This window comes from Pleurodeles waltl, chromosome 8 (genome assembly GCF_031143425.1).
Source record: "Pleurodeles waltl isolate 20211129_DDA chromosome 8, aPleWal1.hap1.20221129, whole genome shotgun sequence".
Taxonomy (NCBI): Eukaryota; Metazoa; Chordata; class Amphibia; order Caudata; family Salamandridae; genus Pleurodeles; species Pleurodeles waltl.
Window position 1 is genome coordinate 633,602,429 of NC_090447.1, and position 19,258 is coordinate 633,621,686.

General features: G+C 45.6%; 1 protein-coding gene across 1 annotated transcript in view; it reads left to right on the forward strand.

Moving 5' to 3' along the window:
• The window catches only part of MBTPS2 (membrane bound transcription factor peptidase, site 2), a 417,557-nt gene extending 408,915 nt beyond the window's left edge, over positions 1-8,642 (forward strand). The window contains exon 11 of the mRNA XM_069204735.1: positions 7,347-8,642. Within this exon, the coding sequence (XP_069060836.1) occupies positions 7,347-7,569 (223 nt within the window). The 3' untranslated portion in view covers positions 7,570-8,642. The remainder of the gene's footprint in view (positions 1-7,346) is intronic.
• Positions 8,643-19,258: the final 10,616 nt, after the last annotated feature.

The window sequence follows — 19,258 nt, forward strand, 5'->3', positions numbered from 1 at the left end:
TTGACTTTGCCAACACTTGTTTATTACTTGGTTGTTTATCACACTGGCGAAATCGCACCTCTGCAGTAATTTCCTAAAGGTGATCTCTTGGTCACCTCTGGAAGGAGAATTAAAAAGGGTGTTCATATAAAAATGAAAATCCGATGAAAAGAGGTATATAGAAAAATGCCTGCCAGTCTGGCTAGAGATGAAACTTTGTTCTTCATACGATTTTATTGTCTTTATGCTGAACAGTTAACATTTGCATGCTTTTGTACCAATAGTGTCTGCTTTTCACTGGGTATTATCCTGCACAGCTATTACATAGTAAAACGTCCTGTGTTGGGCATGCATGCACAGTAACCTCAATAAAGAAAAGTGTTGCATCAACCCCATGGTTATGCATGACGTTCACGTACACAAGTGAACTTTTCTGTACCTGCGATGCTCAGCATTACAGAGAATCCTGGAACCAGTTAATAAGGCATCGAATACTTGCACTAGGGTTCAAACGTTATCACCTACATGAAAAATATGAATTTTTAAAAATGTATGCTTCTTAAAAGTATGCATAGGGGGGCGTGGCCAACCAACATGGCTGTCCGGTTGTGAAGCCCGGAGGCTCCGCATAAAATCTCCCACAGAAACACAAAAACTGTGTCTTGAGGGGGGCCTCTCACCAGCCATGCCCTCGGGACAGAGTTTGGAGTCCTGGGGGTGAGGTGAGCGGTGGTGGGAGAGCCCAGTGGACGAGCTCGCCGCTGCGGGCGATGCTCGGCAGCAGAGGGCCAGAGCGCGGGCCTGGAGTCCTGAGGCCTGCACTTCTGCGGCCACCCTGTGGAGAAAAAAGGGCACCCTGGGTTGGGGATGCAGCAACCACCCCCATTGTGGACCGGCAGGGGGGCAGTGAGGCCCCTCCAGGAGCATCCGGCGGACGAGGCGCGGCCGCAACTAAAATGAGGCAGGAGGCGGGGCGGTCCCGGTGGGGAGAGAGAGCCGGGGACCGCCGGATGGGAAACTCAGCACGCGTCCCCACATAGAGGAATGGGGGGGGCGGTGGCAGGCCCCTGGTTGCCCGGTTATGGGGCTCGCCTGACGCTTCTGCCTGACCCCAACATGGCACCCAAGGTCAGACCATGTGGTGCTTCCCCGTGGAGGAGCATGGCCGAAGAGTAACTCGACGTGCACTCCTCTCTCCGCAATAGGGAATTATATGGCGTTTCGGCACCGGGAGGCACACCCCGGTAAGGAGGAACGGGGGCCAGCAAAGGAAGTGGTGAACAAAGTTCCTTGTGGCCGCATGGCACATACGTATACACCTCATAAAAAGCCAAAATGATCTGTCTTCAAGTATTTATAGTTCTTAAATTTATTTATACACTGATTTTATATAATGATTTTCTGATTATCGTGATCCATTGTTTGTTGCATATCGGATGACAACGAGAGATAGTTTTGTATCATTATATTGGCCATTAGATAACTTATTGGGGAAGTACTCTAAGGATTTTTTGCATACATGTTTTTTTTCTCTTTTTTATGACTAATTGATCGTTTAATTTTACCTTAATCTTGTATTTATTATGCATTTATTGTTATTTTAGCTGTGATTGTATTGCTTTGATGGTTACATTTGACTGAATAAAGCTTAAGTGTGAGAGAGAGATGGTGAACAAAGTGACAATAGGAGCACGAGTGAGAGAGGTCTTTGGGGGGCGCCTATGCCTCGAAGGAGGCTACAAACCAACAGGGTCTCCAGTTACTTGCACCTGCCAGATCCGGGGTGCCCCCGTCGCTGCGATCAGGTGACATGGCATTAACTAAGGAGGACCTTCTGTCGTCCCTTCGCACCTTCAAGGCGGAATTGCGAGAAGAACTCACAGCTGACTTTAAGACCGCACTCGATACATTCCAATCGAACATTAACAGTCGCATGGCCTCTCCAAGCGGACGTGGACTCAGTGGGGACCCACACGTAAGACCTATAAACGCAGGTCCACGAGATGAAACAAGTAAATCCAATGGAGAAAGAGATCACACAGTTCAAGTCGCAACTCCAGCTCTCGATACTCAAATGCGAGGACTTGAAAAACCGCTCTGGCAGAGACAATATTAGAGTGAGGGGGCTGGAGGAGGGCAGTGAGGGAGCTGATCTGGAGTCTTTTGTGGTGGGTCTCTTCTCCACCCTCTTGGGCGACGAACATCCAGCAGTACAGGTGGAAAGAGTAGGGACCTGCTCCGCCAATGAGAGTTAGAGGCCTAGAGACATCCTAGTGAAACTGAGCTCATTCAAGGTCAAGGAGCGCATCCTCCAAAGGGCGAGGCGACAGGACTTCGTGTCTTTTCAAGGAGAGCACTGCACCCTATTCCAGGACATCGCTCCAGCCACACTGCTCCGCCGGCAGCAGTTCCGTCCAGTAACAGATGAGCTGAGATCAAAACATGTTAGGTACAGATGGTCATTCCCCTTCGGCATAGCTTTTGAACCCAACAACAAGTCATACCACTTCATGGAGTTTGGGGCAGCGGCGGCCGCACTGGGGCTGCAGGAGAAGAGTGCAGATGTCGGACACGCCACAACAGGAGAGTCACGGCGCCGGGCAGACCCATCCCCATCCACTGCTATGGATCAATGGAGGCAGCCGAGGAGGGGGAGGAAGACCCCCAAGACGTAAACGTATGTGCATGGCACATGTCAGAAGCATGTTTGGCTAGGGGCGGAGGAGAGGATCTTGGATGGAGGCCGCATGGGGGCTCTCAAAGGCCCCCGGGGGAGGGAACCTCCTCTTGGGGGGAGAGCCTCGAGACTTCTGATTGGCCACGGGGTCGCTCGTGGAATGAGCTCTTTCGGTGTGTTCCCTACTATCCCTCCAGCAAGTGCTAAAGGAGGTCCTCACATTTGACACTGTCAGAGCCTTCGAAAGTGGTCTGGTGGGGGGGGGAGGGGTGGACGCGGATGAATACCCCTTCCCGTCCATAATGACCACAAGGAGTTTGAGTACCAGCGACCTGTAGTTTGTGTTTTTACCTGTTCTGTTGCTATTTTCTATGTTTGGTTACTATTTGTTGTCCCTACTTTGCATAGACTACCAGTCTGGGGGGGGGGGGGGGGGCAGGAGATGTTGGGGGACCTGGTACAGAGGTGGAGAGCTGAGGAACCCGAGTGCCAACACAGGACAGATGTACCCACAGGCGAGGTGCTCTTGGTCACATAGACAAGATGCTAAATTTTCTAACATGGAATGTTAAAGGGCTCAATTCACCCAATAAGCGCTCACAGCTTCGGAAGTTTTTTGACGACCACCAATATGATATTTTTGCACTGCAGGAAACGCGTCTCAGGAAGGGAGAGGGACACCGATTACATCACAAACAATACCCCCAGATACATACTGCTTCAGTGACAACAACGCATTGCGTGGTCGCCCTGCTGTTCCATAGGTCCATACACCTCCAGATCTCGGGGTCAAAACAGGATAAGGAATTTAGATTTCTAATGGTCAAGGACACCCTGGGGGGGGCGGACTTGGACGGTGGCCACACTATATGCGCCCAATAGTGGCCAAACACAGTTTCTATTGAGCTGTCTTGACGTGTTGGGGGTTTTTGCAGAGGCTGAGATAGTGCTGCTGGGAGACTTTAACTTGATTTGGGATGCCGCGCAAGACACAACACACCCCCAGAGACCGCTTACAAGTGTCTTTGCAAAATCAGTAAAGACGGCCCTTAACAGACTGGGGCTCTTTGAATCTTGGCGTACGTTTCACCCCACGGTGAAGGATTATACCTTTTTCTCCCACTCTCATAGATCCTACTCCAGGATTGACTACATATTTTTAAGTCAGCCCCTTCGGCAAACTCTCTGATCAGCAACTATCCACCTGATTATTATATCTGATCATGCCCCGGTGGAGGTGGGTTTGGAATGGACCCTCCAGTGTTCGATGGGGCAGGCAGTGATACTTTCCAAACATCTTAACCTGTGACCCAACAACTTGGGACGAGTTGCAGAGAGATATCAGCGAATTTTTCCAGAATAATAAAGCAGGGGACACTCTCCTCCCCACTACCTGAAAGTGTTTAAATCGGGCTTCAGGGGCACATGAATTTCATTAGCGTCTTCACTTTACCAGTTGAAAGCTGAAGAAAGATAGGGTCTGTAGAGTGCACTGAAGGCAGCTGAACTGGCCCATAAGCTCTCCCCTACCTGGCAGACTCAGAAGAAAGTAACTTCCATTAAAAGCAAATAGCAATCTGTATACACGAACAGGGCAGAAGTCGCATTGTTAAGGGTCCAGAAATCGCATTATGAAAGAGGGAACAAAATAGGCACACTCCTTGCAAGGCAATTACTCGATAAGCAAACTAAGGACTACATAGCGCAAGTGCGTGATTAGTCAGGGTAACATTATTCAGATGAGGCGAAAGCGTGAGGTTTTAGGAAATTCTATTCCCGACTATATAAATCAGATAATCCGAGCTCCCACGCCCAGGAGAGCTACCTGCAACAGACTCATCTCCCACAGGTTTCTCGGGATTATAACGACTTCCTGGTGGCCCCATTCACCGCGGACGAAGTGAGGGAGGCCATTGACTCCCTTCCACTACACAAAGCGCCAGGTCCCGATGGATAAACTGCGCATTTCTACAAAACCTTTGGGGCGGAGCTAACACATCACCTAGCTGACCTGTTTAATTTCATAAGAACCGAGCACACACTATCCCCCACTTTGGGAGAAGCCCTGATCACACTTATTCCTAAGGATGGGAAGGACCCTCAGCTCTGTGTCTCTTATAGGCCCATCGCCCTGCTTAATCTCGATGCAAAATTATATTCCAAAATCTTAGCCCGGAGACTTGAGTGGGTGTTACCAGATCTGATTCATCCAGACCAATCGGGCTATTGCAAAGGTCGGCAAACACATGATAATTTGAGAAGGGTCGTTCACCTGATGGAAAAGGTAACAAAGAAGCAGGTTCCGGCAATGCTTTTGGCACGCCTAAAAAAGCTTTTAACCGGGTGGAATGTTCCTTCTTGGTGGCGACCATGCGGCGATTTGGGTTCGGGGAACAGTTCATAGCAATGGTAATGAGCAATTACTCGTGTCCCCGGTCACAAATGCAAGTAAACTGGGTGTCATCCGACTTCTTTGACCTGTCCAGGGGAACAAGACAGGGCTGTCCCCTTTCCCCGTTGCTCTTTGCACTTAGCGTGGAACCTCTGGCAGCCCGGATAAGGGCAGATCCAAATTTTCAAGGCATCTAATTTGGTCCCGACCAACACAAGTTATCACTGTTTGCCGACAACATCTTGCTTTTTGTTACTAAACCGCATACGACCCTTCTGACCATCCAGGAGGAGTTGGGTCTTTTCGAGCAGGTAGCAGGCTTTAAAGTGCATCGGTGGAAATCATATATCCTTAACTTAACCTTTCCTACCACTGAAATGGGCGTGCTAGCCTCCACATCTCCATTTGTATGGGCCAAGAAAGAAATTCTGTACCTCGGAGTCAGGCTCTCCCCCAGGGTTGCCGACCTGTTTAAAGCCAACTTCCCGCCCCTACTTAGGACGTTATGCGCGGACTTTAAGAGATGGTCGACGCTCTGGCTTTCATGGTTAGCTCATATAAACACCATTAAGAGGACAGTACTTTCACGGTTTTTATATCTGTTCCAAAGCCTGCCCATCGGCATTCCCAATGATTTTTACACAGAGCTCCGTATGATGTTCACCCGTTCGTTTGGCAAGGCACTAGAGCTCGGCTTTCTAATCAATTGCTTACGTACCCCAGAGACAAGGCCGGTTTAGCCCTCCCAGATCCTCTAATATGTTACAAAGCGACACAGCCCAGCATCATTGCTGAGTGGTCACTCCGAGAGTCAGACAAGCTGTGGCTACATATGGATAGAGCAGTGACGGGACGGACACTATGGGATGTGCTTTGGAAGCCCAAAGGAGACCGACCGAAGAACGCTTATCTCAGCACCCCCACCGCTACCACCCTTAAGGTATGGGACACAGTGACAAGAGTCTACAAGCTCACAACTTTTCACTCACCACATACCCCAATTCACTATAACACGGCCTTTCCTCCGGGAGCTACCCAAGGTCTTTTTGACAAGTGCAGGGAGGGAAGCTTTCATTGCAATCAATTAATCCACTGGGTTACTCAGCCTCAAATGTGAGCGGCGGCCACCAGGGATCTTCTTCCCATTGAGAGGTTTGTCCAGCAGGGAGGGGTAGCGAAGGGTAATATTTCCACACTATATAGGTTGTTGGCGTCGGTGCAGCGTGCTTATATCCCCCAGCATCTTTCTTTCTGGGAGCAGGTTCTGGATCTCCAGGTGGGGGAGGGTCTCTGGCAATACCTGTTTCAGGACATAGTCAAATATAATCGCTCCATGGGGGCCAGAGAAGCACATTATGAAATACTCTACAATTGGTACCTCTACCCAGAGAAACTTAAAAAAATCTATCCCCAAGTGTCTGACAGGTGTTGGCGGGGCTGTGTGATGTTGGGAGATTTTAGGCACATCTGGTGGGACTGCCCCGTTATTCACCCATACTGGCACGAAATCCTGTCACATTTAAAAGAGATTTTGGGTTATCCCGTCCCGTCCTCACCGGCACATCTTTTACTGGGCCTGCGCGCTCCAGAACTGCAGCACCAAACACAGAGCGATCGTTCTATTATGTGGCTAGCATTAGGTGCAGCAAAGACGGCATTAAGCTCATATTGGGAAAAAACAGAAGCACCCCCAATAGCATTGTGGTATACTAGACTATGGCGCGGCCTCGCCATGGAGCAATTATCTGTTAAGTTGGACTACTCCAGGAGAAGCTTTGACTATATTTAGGACCCACTGGTAAGGTTCCTCTCCAGGGACATACCGCTCACAACCTGTACCCCGCGTCTTAGGGCTCTGCATCTTTTCCATGTGTAAGAACCAGCCCACTGGGAGGGACATTGGGGGGGATTGGGCGTGTACTACATGGGTGAGTGTGAAATCTTTGCTTGACTGCTATATTCTCAGACTTAGTACACCGCGCTGAGGGGGACAGGACACATAATCTGGTTGTAAGTGTTCTTTTTTTCTTTTTTTGCATAAGGTATCACAGTTCAGTGCGCTACTGCAACTTTTCCAGGTGGGGATATTTGAGATGTATGTTGCGTGCAGCTCTCCCTACTGTTGAGAATTGATATGATCAGAGATGGAGTGGGGGGAGCCAACACACCTGGCGTATTACTCAATGCTATTTGTGATCTGAGTTGCTTGTATCTTTGTTTTATTAAACAAAAAATGCCAATCAAAACAGTTTAACAAAAAAAAAAGTATGCATTACCTTCCTTAACTACCCCGAACAGATACCTCATCTCACTGTCTGGAGCACTGGCGGTCATCAATGCGGTACCTTGCTTTGCATTGGATGGACAATGGATTCTTCATTCCTTTTTGGAAGCCGTCGTAAGCTCAAATATATTGGAGAAAAGTAACAGGGAGCTTCTTGGTTTTTTAATCTTGCTTGGAGGAAGCTCGCTTTTAGCTGCAAATGTCGCCTTGGGGCTTTGGATGGTGACTGCACGATAGATAAAAAAGTTACATGTACCTCACAGCACGTGGATACCCAAATAGCAGCGGATAGCTACCACCTTTTTTAGATGTGTCCTAAATGCAATTATCAGGCAGAGGAGTAATTTTGTCACCAGAAATGTTTATATTGAAGCAATTCAAATTGTAAAAAATATACATTACTCCCACCTGGGAAATACTTCTGCAAAGAAAAAGGAGTGTAAGGACTTGTGTACTCCTATCGTTGTCTATCAAGTGGAAATATGTTTTACATTACATATTATTTTTGACAGACGAATCAGAAAAGTACTGGAAACTAGATTGTGAATGTACTTAAATATCCTACACTTGAATATGTTGGGACTCGGGGAGAAAGTTGAGTTTTGCTATCCTCTTCCATTAGCGTTGCACTTTTAAAACTAATGCAAGATGTTTACTATTTGGTATTCTGAATTTTACATCATATTTCTCATACTTGGGACGCTGCAATAATTCAAGAGGAACACTGAAATGACATTGACAGTTGTCAAATTTGGAGAATATATTCCTTAGGCATGATTTTCTTTTGGTTAGTCACGAAGGTTTCTTAGACAACGGACCTATGATGCAAGCATTAACATTTTGGAGAGCATCAATGGAAATGGGATTATCTTGTTGATCTGGAAATTCTAAGACTAAAACATATGCTTCTGGCACGCTTTTGATTATGCTGAAGTGATATGTAAGAAGAAAGGCGGATTTATTTTTTTCCAATTTCTTTAACCAGTAAAGACTAAATTACAGGTTGCACACATTTTTATTGATCTCTTGAAAATTCTAAAAGTTGCTAAACCTTCGTGTTCTATTATTGTCAATAGCATTGTAATATCGTTACATGTATCAAATGGTGTAAATGATGATTTACCTCAGGTTTTAGATATTTTATGGTTTTCATAGACGATGTGTAAAAACGAAATCCTGTTTTAATTATCCTGTGAATGTTTTTTGAGGCAGTGCCATGGTCTCAAAGTTTGTGATGTAGTAGGTGTAAACAAAAGATCTTTCATGATATGTACATACAGTGACATTTACAAACAAACATGTATATTTCATTTTTGTGTTTGTGCTTTATTGATGTCTGGTTCAAAAATACTTGAGTGAATGTGAATTAGCACTCTGTTATTCGCATTCAGAGACCATGATAAGGTAAAAAAATAACAGCGTCTTGCTCTTCACTTCCATTCTCTGCCTGCTCAATGTATAATCCCTTGATTACTTATCAGTAATCCTCATCATTCCTAATCATATCCTTCCATGGCACAGTCCTTACATTGAGCTAGACAAGTTTCAACATGGACCTCTTGATGTAGCAATTAAAGCCTACCCTGCACAGTCTGCCCTATCTGAGGAAGGAAGGCTACTTATCAAACCTTTTACCAAGCGTACCTTTCTGATCAGTGCAACACAAGGTTCCATTTGGAAAGTGTAACTAGTATTTGCGATTGGGGTTAAGGAATGTTTCTCTCTCTCCTCATCATTCTAGTCTGAACTCAAAGGAATACGAAAGAGCCCATAGATTCAGGGTAAACCAAACAAAATATACACAAGGCCTACACTATCCCAAATGCAGTGAACCTTTTATAAATTATGAAGAATTTGTTTGGAGGAAAGACTGACTTTCCTCCACCCAAACTGTGAGGGAAATGCTTTTGCCAATGCCTACCAGTAATGCTTGACAGATGTTTGGAAAGTAATCCAAGTAGTAGTTTTCATATGCCCCTGAGAGAACGTCTATGCCTTGGCTCATTATTCAGAAATACCCCTCTTAGACAGCCATCGACCCCCCTCTGGAAGAGGAACCCGCTTCCAGATAGGAAATCAAATATCATTGAGACCTCCTCTCCAGGTGAAGCCAAGTCCTGACAGCAAGCAAGCAGCTCTCTTTTGTAAGTGCGATGGAAGTGGTTAAGAACCTTAAGCCTGAAGGTTGAATCCAGTCTCAGGAAAATAGATTCTGATCTTATAAATCAAAACGTTTCTCGCATAACATGGGACCATAACTTTCTGGCTGAAATAACTAGAACTAGTAATACTAGTTTGAAAGTATACATTTACATGATGTCAATAAATTCGAAGACTGAAAAATATTTGGTATTGCAAAATCATGACAATTAGTTTTCAGACAACACCAGTAGTTTAACTGTGGTCCTTGCAAAACATTAAACCATTTAACTGCCCTGAGAATATCCATCCTGTAAAAACTTTAGATTGGGTGGCACTCCTTTGAAACATAGCTGCATATGCCTCCATTGGGCCTGGTCTGTTAAATTACTATACTTATAAGGTGCATGGGCATCTGGACTTTTCACTTGGAATCCCTTGCTGTGTGGATATCCCTGGTCTTTGCAGACTATGCAACTTTATCTCCACACAACCCACCTTGTTGCTCTGACACAGCTGTCCCTCTTAAATTCTGGGGACATTGGAGGAGAAGAAGCCTGGGGTCTCCAAAACAGACAGACCCTCATAAAACTGAAGAGGGAACCACCCCCTTGGAATCTATTAAAGTGAAGCCAGACCCACCTCTACCTCTAGGGGCTTTTGTAGATTTTGTTAAACATCACATGATTTTAGGACAGTTCCTACAGTGCAAGACCACCTTAATGTTGTGTGGGTTCAGAACATTTACTCTACTGAGGTCGCCATGTGTTCTTCTGCATACAGGCCCAGCTGGAACCCAAAGTCGACCAATGCTTTGCCAGTCTCCACCCCCATCTCATAGCAGTTCATGTTTCCTTGGGCTAAGTTGTTGTCCATCCTAATCACAACAGCCTTCTGGGTTAATAGGAGGAAGAAACCCCTGCACAGCATGACAAAACAACAGATCAACGCCCACAGTAGTTCTTCTTTGATAACCATAGATTTTACCTTGTGTGAGATCTCATTCCCTCCCCACCCAAGCCACTTGTATCAGTGGTTATGATCCTCTGAGTGAAATTTGGTATCATGTTGCCTTTCAATAGATCGACTATGATCATCTATCACTGTAGCGAATTTAGTGCATCCAGACCCTGGATAAAGCCATCTAAGTCCTATGAGTTTGCAAGCCAGTGTGCAGCAGGGTCAGCCTCAAAAGAACACATGTAAAACGAAGCCCATGACAATCCAAAAAGACAAGCTTCCAAATGATTCTGCAACAGCAGCCGTTGTCTTGCTGGTGAAGCAGCAGTTAATGTATTTATGCAAATTAACATAGTTGCATTTCGTTCCAAGCATTTATGTCCTTGTATTTCCACCTAGAGAATGCATTGGCTTTGTTGTTTCACTTACAGTGAACATGATTTTGATATTATGTTCCTTGTACCTAAGAGGGCGTGGTAGGCGTAACTAAGTTATATCATCATTTTCAGTTTTGTTTTCTTTGCCATACATTTGTCTTTGGCCTGTGTTTGGTGCCTGCAACACCTGTTAGGATTGGGCGTGCTTTTGCAGGTTACATAGGCAGTTACCTCTCCAGATCAGAGACCTGGTGGCTTATATGGTGGATGGTACCTAGGCATGGTGGATGGGCCTGCTTCTCCTTGACCAGATGGGCCCAGGTGCCTATCACTATATTGGAAAGCTAGCCACTATTCAGTTGAGGCACTCCTTTCTTTTTGCTCTTATAATTTATTTAGTGTGACTCATTAATCTCTTCAAATCAGTATTTTTTTGATTGAATTGTGTTAAAAAAGGTAAAATATTGCTTTCTTTCAGAACCTTACCAGAATGCAATTATCTCCACCTTCTTTCTCAGAGGGTCTCTTAAATGCCCGCACAGTAGTGAAAAACAGATATGTAATTAGAATTTTGATTCTCTTTCTGTTATGACAGAAACTTGGTAGAGTGATACGTGCTCTCCAGTTTTGAAGGTTCTAGTGCCTTCTCATTATCATATCTTTTTACCCAAAATAGACTGGGAAAGAAAGGTGGTTAATTAACATTTTTGGTGCCAGAGGACATTTTCATGTAACAATTTGCAATTGAACACCTCTTAGGTTGGATGTACATGAAATAGTTGTAGTATTTACTGCTACCTTGTGGTTCATAATGTTTGTTTTTCCGGCTAGAAGATGTGATACGTTCTGCCTCACCCTGCGTTTGATAGGTGTCAAACATGAATCCTCTAAAACAGTGGTTCCTAACCTTATGCCTTCTGTGGACCCCCACTTAATCATTACTGGAACCTTGGGGCCTCCACTGAATCATTACTGGAGTCTGGGGACACCCACTGAACCATTACTGGAAGCTAAGGACTGTGCCCTAAAATATGTCAATAGGTTAACACAACACATTACATAAAAAAATAAAGAAACTAGTATACATCAAATTATTAATCAATGAAAAATGTATTTAATTCACAATCAAAATTTTGATAGGAAGGTTGAGCAATTTTAAATTCATTAAGGCCACGCATGCCCATACTATATTCTTTTTGATGCTCTTGAACTGTTTCTACAAAGGATATTGACTAAATTTTTAGCCTTCAAGTTCAAAGTCCTTCACATTTTGAGAGTGTTTTCAAACCAGTTGTACATTATGCTTCTTTATTTATATACACTTTAATAATCTGTTCATATTTTTTAACTTTTTTAAAAAGTCGCAGACTTGCTGAATAGGCTTCATGGACCCACAGAGGTCCTTGGACCACAGATTAAGAACCACAACTCTAATAGTCATACAGGGTTTTTATAAACCCCACCCTGCATTTGACTTTTAGTTCACCCCTCAGAACTGCTAGTAAGACTTCTATTTTCCTTCTATGGTTAGATCATACTTTAATTTCTTAACCCAATTTTTTTTCTTTTAACAGACTGACTTTCACATCTTGTCAATAATAATATGTTGTTTTGCATCACAGTTAACAACAACAAGTCTTTCTCTCCTCCAAATGACTTCAACCAGTGACATATGGCAGCAAATAACATCTGGGCTTCAGCCTGTATAACATTGCCCCATTGAGATCTGTTTTCTTAAGTTCTGATGAATACTTCTAACTACAGATTCCTCGCCATTAGACTATCCCCAGGCATCAGACTAGACCAGGAAAGTTTTTCTGCAAATCCCCTGCAGGTGAATTTATGCAGCTCTATGCCGACTCTGCTTCACCCAAGAAGTGATGGCTGGAGCCGCATATAAGTTTCACACAAGTGCACTGACTTCATTAACTTTCTTTTCCACACCTTCGTATGGTAGCTCCTACTTTACTCAATTGACAAGCCATTTTCTATTCAAATTTCTTTCCAGTGTGCAAGGGGAAATGTCCCCTCCTAAAACTACACGGTTTAAGCCTTGCTGGAACGATTACAAAAAAATGTCCGTGACACATCCCCATGAGGTGTGTCTGTGGTGTATGTTGTTGGGCCACGACTCCAAGTTGTGCTAGGAGAGTGTCCTGATGCACCCAAGGTAAATCTGGGAGTGCACAGCCAAGCTGTAGTTTGCCAAGCACTGCAGAAATTATCATTAGGGCTGATCCCTCTAGGAGTCAAGGGCACAGACCTGCTCCTGCTGTTGGGGCGGTCCCACCACAGGTTGTCATTGTGGTCCAAGCAGTTGGGTGAGTCAAAATCCAAAAGGAAACACAAGAAGTCCAACTGGACCTTGTCCCAACTTTGCCACTTTATTTCTGAGAGGGTGTGAGGACCTCAAGGTGCCTGTGTTTTTGCCCCTGGTCCCTGACTGGGGAGCTGATTCTGCAGCTCATTCAAATGCACACCAAATTCCCAGATCTGTTGGAAGTAACGCCACCACCAAATGGTACCCTACAGGCTTTTTCTGGTGTGCCTTCAGGTGCCGTGGATCCATGGAGGCCTCCAGTTGGGTTACTGCCACCCGGATCTGCCTTTGGTGCACTCTGTGCTCCCTGAACCCACTTTGTATTCAACTCTTGACTCCGAAGCCCACTCTATTCCCCTCATCCCAATCCATGTTGGTTCCGATCAGTGGGCTGGGTACTTCCCCTGACACGTGGCTGGTCTCCCTCAGGCCCTTCCACAGAATAATCTGCTTCATTTCTCATGGTCAATAGATGGGCTGCTGAAGTCTTAGATCCAGCATTGTCTTCTGTTGAAGTAAAAACCAACATCCTTATCAAAGTGTGACATTCTTCATCTGAACCCCTACTGCCCTTCACTGATGCCCTGACTGACACCCTCATGGGCACTTCAACTAAGTCCTGCTCTTGCGTACCTGCAAACAGATAAGTAGTACTTCATCACGTACCCTCTCCAAGTGACTCTGGCTTCCAAATGCAGCACCCTACCCCTAAGAGCCTGGTAGTACAGGCTTCCGCAAGCAGGGTTAGCTCCAATTATTTTTCCTCCACCCACATCCCCAATTTCCCTTCTCTGTTCCCATCTACTTGCCCGATTACCCACCACCACGCACCCGGACAGAGTCAAAACGAATATGGCATTTGGGAAGATGATTTGTTTTTCTTCCGCTAGCCTTTCCCTAAGGTCAGTCAGCTCTAGCTGTTTGCTGGGTAGGTACTCCCTTTTATTAGTGGAGTCATCATACCAGCACTCCCTGAAGAATTTCATGCCAATTTGGCACAGACCATACAAGATGGCCAGGATGCAGCTGCGTATGTCATCTGGTAAGGCCTGGTCACAACTAATTGCTTAAGCAGAGCGGTTGGCTCTAGTGTGGTGCTCCGGCGCTATGCTTGGATGAGATCCACAGGCTTCTAGGGTGACATTCGGTCTCCACTCGTGCCTCTTGATGGGCCTCACCTCTTTACAACAATTCCAACTCCATTCTCAAGTGCTTTAAAGTGAGTAGAGCTACTGCACCCTCCCTCTGTCTCTCCATACCCACCAGACAGTATCCCTAACAGATTTCCCCCCTTTTGAGGCATCCCTAGGTGTTTTGCCTTCAGACCGCAACAATAGGCACCCCAGTCCTTTCATCGTACGGTATCTGGCAGACCTGTTCAGGCCAGCATGCTTCCCTGTCCCCAGCCCTGCCAGCGGCAGCCCCGAAGCCTTAGTTTCCCTTAGCAGCCAACGGCCACTCCATGGAAGACAGGATCACTTATTTTCTCCATCAGTGGCAAGTCATACAATCCAAAAGGTGGGTCTTGCAGAAAGCCCAATGGGCATCTGCCTTGCCATTCCTTTTGGCCCAATCGCCTCTGCCATCTAAAGTGGATTAGCTTTGGTTGCACCATTCTTTCATCTGCTACAAGAATTTCAGGCTCTTTGAAAGAAAGGAACCATAAGCCGGATCCCAGTCATGGAGATGGGAACTGAGTGGTACTCCTGTTATTTCCTAGTGCTGAATTAGGGCTGAGATGTTTGCCCTACTTTAGATTTTGAAACTCTCAATTTCCTCCGGTGGAAAGGCAAATTCAAGATGCTTATGCTGGAACAGGTTTTATCTGCCCTGTATCCTGGAATCTTGATGGTGGCATTGAACTTGCAGAAGGCCTATTTTCATTTACCCATCCTGCAGGCCCACAGTCAGTAGTTGCAATTCGAGGTGGGCCTCAAACAGTTTTAGCTTGCCATGCTCCTTTTTAGCCTCACCAGTGCTTCTCGGATATTCACAAAGGTAATGATGGTGGTCACAGCTTACCTTCAGAAGTGGGGTACCAGAGGCAAGGCCCTCTATGCCCCGGGCCCCTCCCCCACCCCAACAACTGGCTGTTGAAGGTGGGCTCACCACAGTCAGTCTTGAACCACTTCCAGACAAGGGCAAACCTCTTTACATTGTTGGGGTTTACAATTATTGTGCTGAAGTCACACCTGACTACTTTATGGTGTCTCCCTTACACCTGAGCCATCCTAGATACAATGCATCTTTGAGCCTTCCCTCCGGAAAAACAACTATGTGGACCCTGCAGAGGGATCTGAAGTCTCAGTGGGCCCAATACCAAGGGAACATGTCAGACCTCATCCAGGTTTTGGAAGAGACTTCAAATGATCTGCAGTGGTGGAAGCTCAATTCCAATTGGACCAGCTGCAGCCCCCTCTTGCTACACCAGCCACAGATGATGGTGGTGACACATATGCCACCAGTAGCTGGGGCAAGTCATCTGTGAGAGCTGGCGATCAGAGGACTCTGATCTTGAGGTGAGTCTCCAACTGACATCCGTCTACTGGAGTTGTGGATATTTGCTTGGCATTGAAAGCCTGCCTGCTCACAAACAGCACCATTGCCAAGAGGTATTGCAGCAAACAGGGCAGGGTGGGGTCCTGGGCTCCGTGCTGGGACACATCTGGAGCTGGCTGAGTCATCAGGAGAACCTCCCTGATGGTATACCTCCTGGGGACCTTTAATCTCTAGGTTGGGTAAGCTCCTTTGACAACGTCTAGTGTATCACGAAAGGCAGCTAAACCTGAGGTGGTGCTGGGGGTCTTCTAGCAATGGGGGGACCCCTGGCTCAATCTCTGCCACCGCCGAGAACACACAGTGTCAACTTTTGTGCATGTTGGAGTTCCCAAGAAGGCTCTCTTTGGAGATGTATTCTACCTAGAGGAGAGCACAGAACTCCTGTATGCCTTCTCACAACTCCCTGTCCTGCCTGGAGTTCTAAAGAACACCAGGACGGCTGAGCTTAAATTTTCTAGTGGCTCTGGATTGGGCCTGGGGAGTATGGTGCTAGAACTACAGGAGATATCGTCTTTGTCCTCCTCTCAGACTGCCACTTCGGGAACATCTTCTGTTGCAGCAGTCGGGCAGGGGTTTTCACCATGGACTGCACAATCCTTCACTCCATGCTTAGAGATTGAGCAGAGACATTTGACTGCATTAAATCTACCTCCCAAAGTAGTGGATGTTAGTTACCCTGGCGTCCTTCTAGAAATCTGTTTATGCTGTGTCTTGTTTGTGGCTTGTTGTGGCACCTATAGGATGGACCTACTGCAGGCTACAATATCAGATGTTACTTTTTGCAGTGCACATTTTTAATATCTGTTGGCACTTTTGCATTTTTTTGTGTTTTCCAAACCAGCCATCCTTGTCCAAATCACCTGTTGTGATGAGTTTTCTCAAAGGTTTGGTCCACATTTGTCCTCCTAAACCTTGAATGGTGCCACAGTGAAACCTTAATTTGGTACTTTTGTCCTTATGTGTACCACCTTTGAGCTAGTGCACCACTTTTCTCTACATCTCGTGACCCTAAAGGCTGTTTTTTCCATCACAATAACCTCAGCTTCTCATAGATTCACATGCTTGAATCCTTCCCCGTCATTGAAGTGGGAGTCTCAAGGTACCATAATAAAGCAGTATATATCATTATCATAGGCTATAATGGCAGTGAACAATCACTTTAATAGCATATGTCCTTTTAAAAAAAGAACCAAACTTTAGCCAGTCAGGCGATAGCATGCTCTAGAACACTCAGATTTTCTACCACATGTCCTATGAAGGGAGTCTCCCTGAGCTCTGTTCAGTTTCTTCATCTATTATTTGTTTTGGATCATCCAGGATTATATTTCCTGTTTCATTTCTCTGACCCAGGCACTAATATGTCAGAGCAGAAGAAAATAGGAGAGGTTACATCCTGAAGAATTTAGGAGTGTATCTATTACAGTCGTCCTGCCCACAAGGTAGAGGACTGCAAAATATGTCTAACCTTTTCCTCTAAAACTCTCATTTATGGGAGATGAGGCTATTATTGTGGCTTCAGACACTTAAATCTGTCAGTTCTGATGAGGAGGATAGTGAGAATTCCATTACCGCACAGAAGAGGGTGAAGGGAGAGGTCACGCCAAGGGTCTTCAGAGGCGAGCAGAAAAGCCATAAAAAAGACTCTCCGCGAGTCTTCAAAAGGTACTTCTCAGAGACAGAAAAAGGAAAAAACTTCTTCAGAGGCAAGATCAGACCCTATAACTCCGGCTTCAGTCCTGACACTACATCAGGGAAATCCTCTTTAGAAGCCATTCATGGTGAAACATAATCTGACAATGAGGCGTCTAAGACAAAACCGCTATCAGAATAGTCAACAACAGTTACACTGACAACATCGACGACCACTACCACGTTGAACATGACAGCCTTGTCTACGATGGCCTCGCTTATGATAGACTCTTCTATGACAGCTTAGTTGGCTCGTCTACGAAGGCCTGATCTACGATGGCATAGTCTATGGCCTCATCAACGACAGGCCTTGTCGACAACAGCTTCGTCTAAAACAGGCTTCATCAATGACAAACCTCATTGATGGCAAACCTTGTCGATGACAAACTTCGTCAACGGAGACAACCTTGTCAATGATGATCTCGTCGACAGCACAAACAAAGGCAATAACACTGTAGTCGTCAACAAAAACAATAGACGCCACATACCCCATCGTAACTTAATGTAAAAAATGAAGGGGTCAAATATGGCCATGTCGACAACAGGCAGCAGCATATAGAGAGGGAATATGTGGAGCAATTTCACCACTTCGCTCTGTCTCTGAATCCAGATGGCATGGTTCAGGGCCCTGCAGCTTCAGTACTGGACCTACAGGGCATGCTACAAGACTTCTACAAACACTTTCCTCAGCCTACAAGGTCACATCTTCTCTGATACGTCAGCATCTTCCGATGCTCCTGCCTCTCCAAGAATGACCCTGGTATTAAATACTGCTGTGCTTCCTCATAACGACCTGTCAGCCTTGGGTGATGATAGAGAGAAAGTAACATTCACAATCCTCAATTTGTACTCGATAAATGGGACAATTACTTAATACTAACACCTTCACCTCCGGCACCACAACTGGTGGATTTCAAACCAGATGATTTTGATGGTTTCCATATATGTATGGAACGGGTGGCCAAACGATTCCAACTTCCAATAACCAAAAATTGGTTTATTTTCTTTATGACTTTAAAGAGCAAGGCTGTGAGAGCTATTCCAATTGTTGATTCTATCTGGGAGGCATTACCATCATAGAAAACCAAGCCATGGTCACAACAGTCCTACCAATGATCAATAAGAAGTACAAAGAAAGCCCTTGAAGGCTCATCACCAACTCTGGTGAACACCCAAAACCAAACTCGATCATCACACAAGTGGCTCACTGTCGCAAAAGGCCAGAAGCAAAAAGATTCCGCAGAAGGGAGAAAACTCCTCAACGGAAAACATTGATTGCGCTATGGATATAGTTTCAATAGGATCCCTACAGCTGGCAGATTCAGCAGCCCTTAAACGCTAAGGTTGGTTGAAGGCCACAACACTTAGACCTGAGATGCAAACAAAAATATTGGATATGCCATATAATGGTGACGTTCTGTTTGGCAAGCATGTCGATGACGCCTTGCAAGCAATCAGCGTGGGCACTGACACCTCAAGATCTTTGGGCAGATTAGTTTCGAAAAACACCCTTTAGAGGGGGCCTGCAGAAGAGGCACTGTTTTGTATTGAGGAGGATACCAGAGGTATCAACCCTCCCACCAGCCCTTTACGGCAGCTTATCAGGCAGCAGCCTTCCCCAAGCAACCACTTCAGAGAAGGAAGGAAGCGCAGGCATGAGACACAAGCAGAAAACAGTGACAAAATTGCAGGGCCGGTTACCCCCCACTAAAACACACCATCCTGTGTGAGAGAGAAAAAATTCCCTTCTATGGCAGAAAATAACATCGGACATATGTGTCCTGAATCTCATCCCAAAGGGTCACACGTTAGAGTTCACCCAGATTCCAACCACTAGTACACTAAAATGAGGGCATTCACCTCATCTCCATCTTCTTCGGAA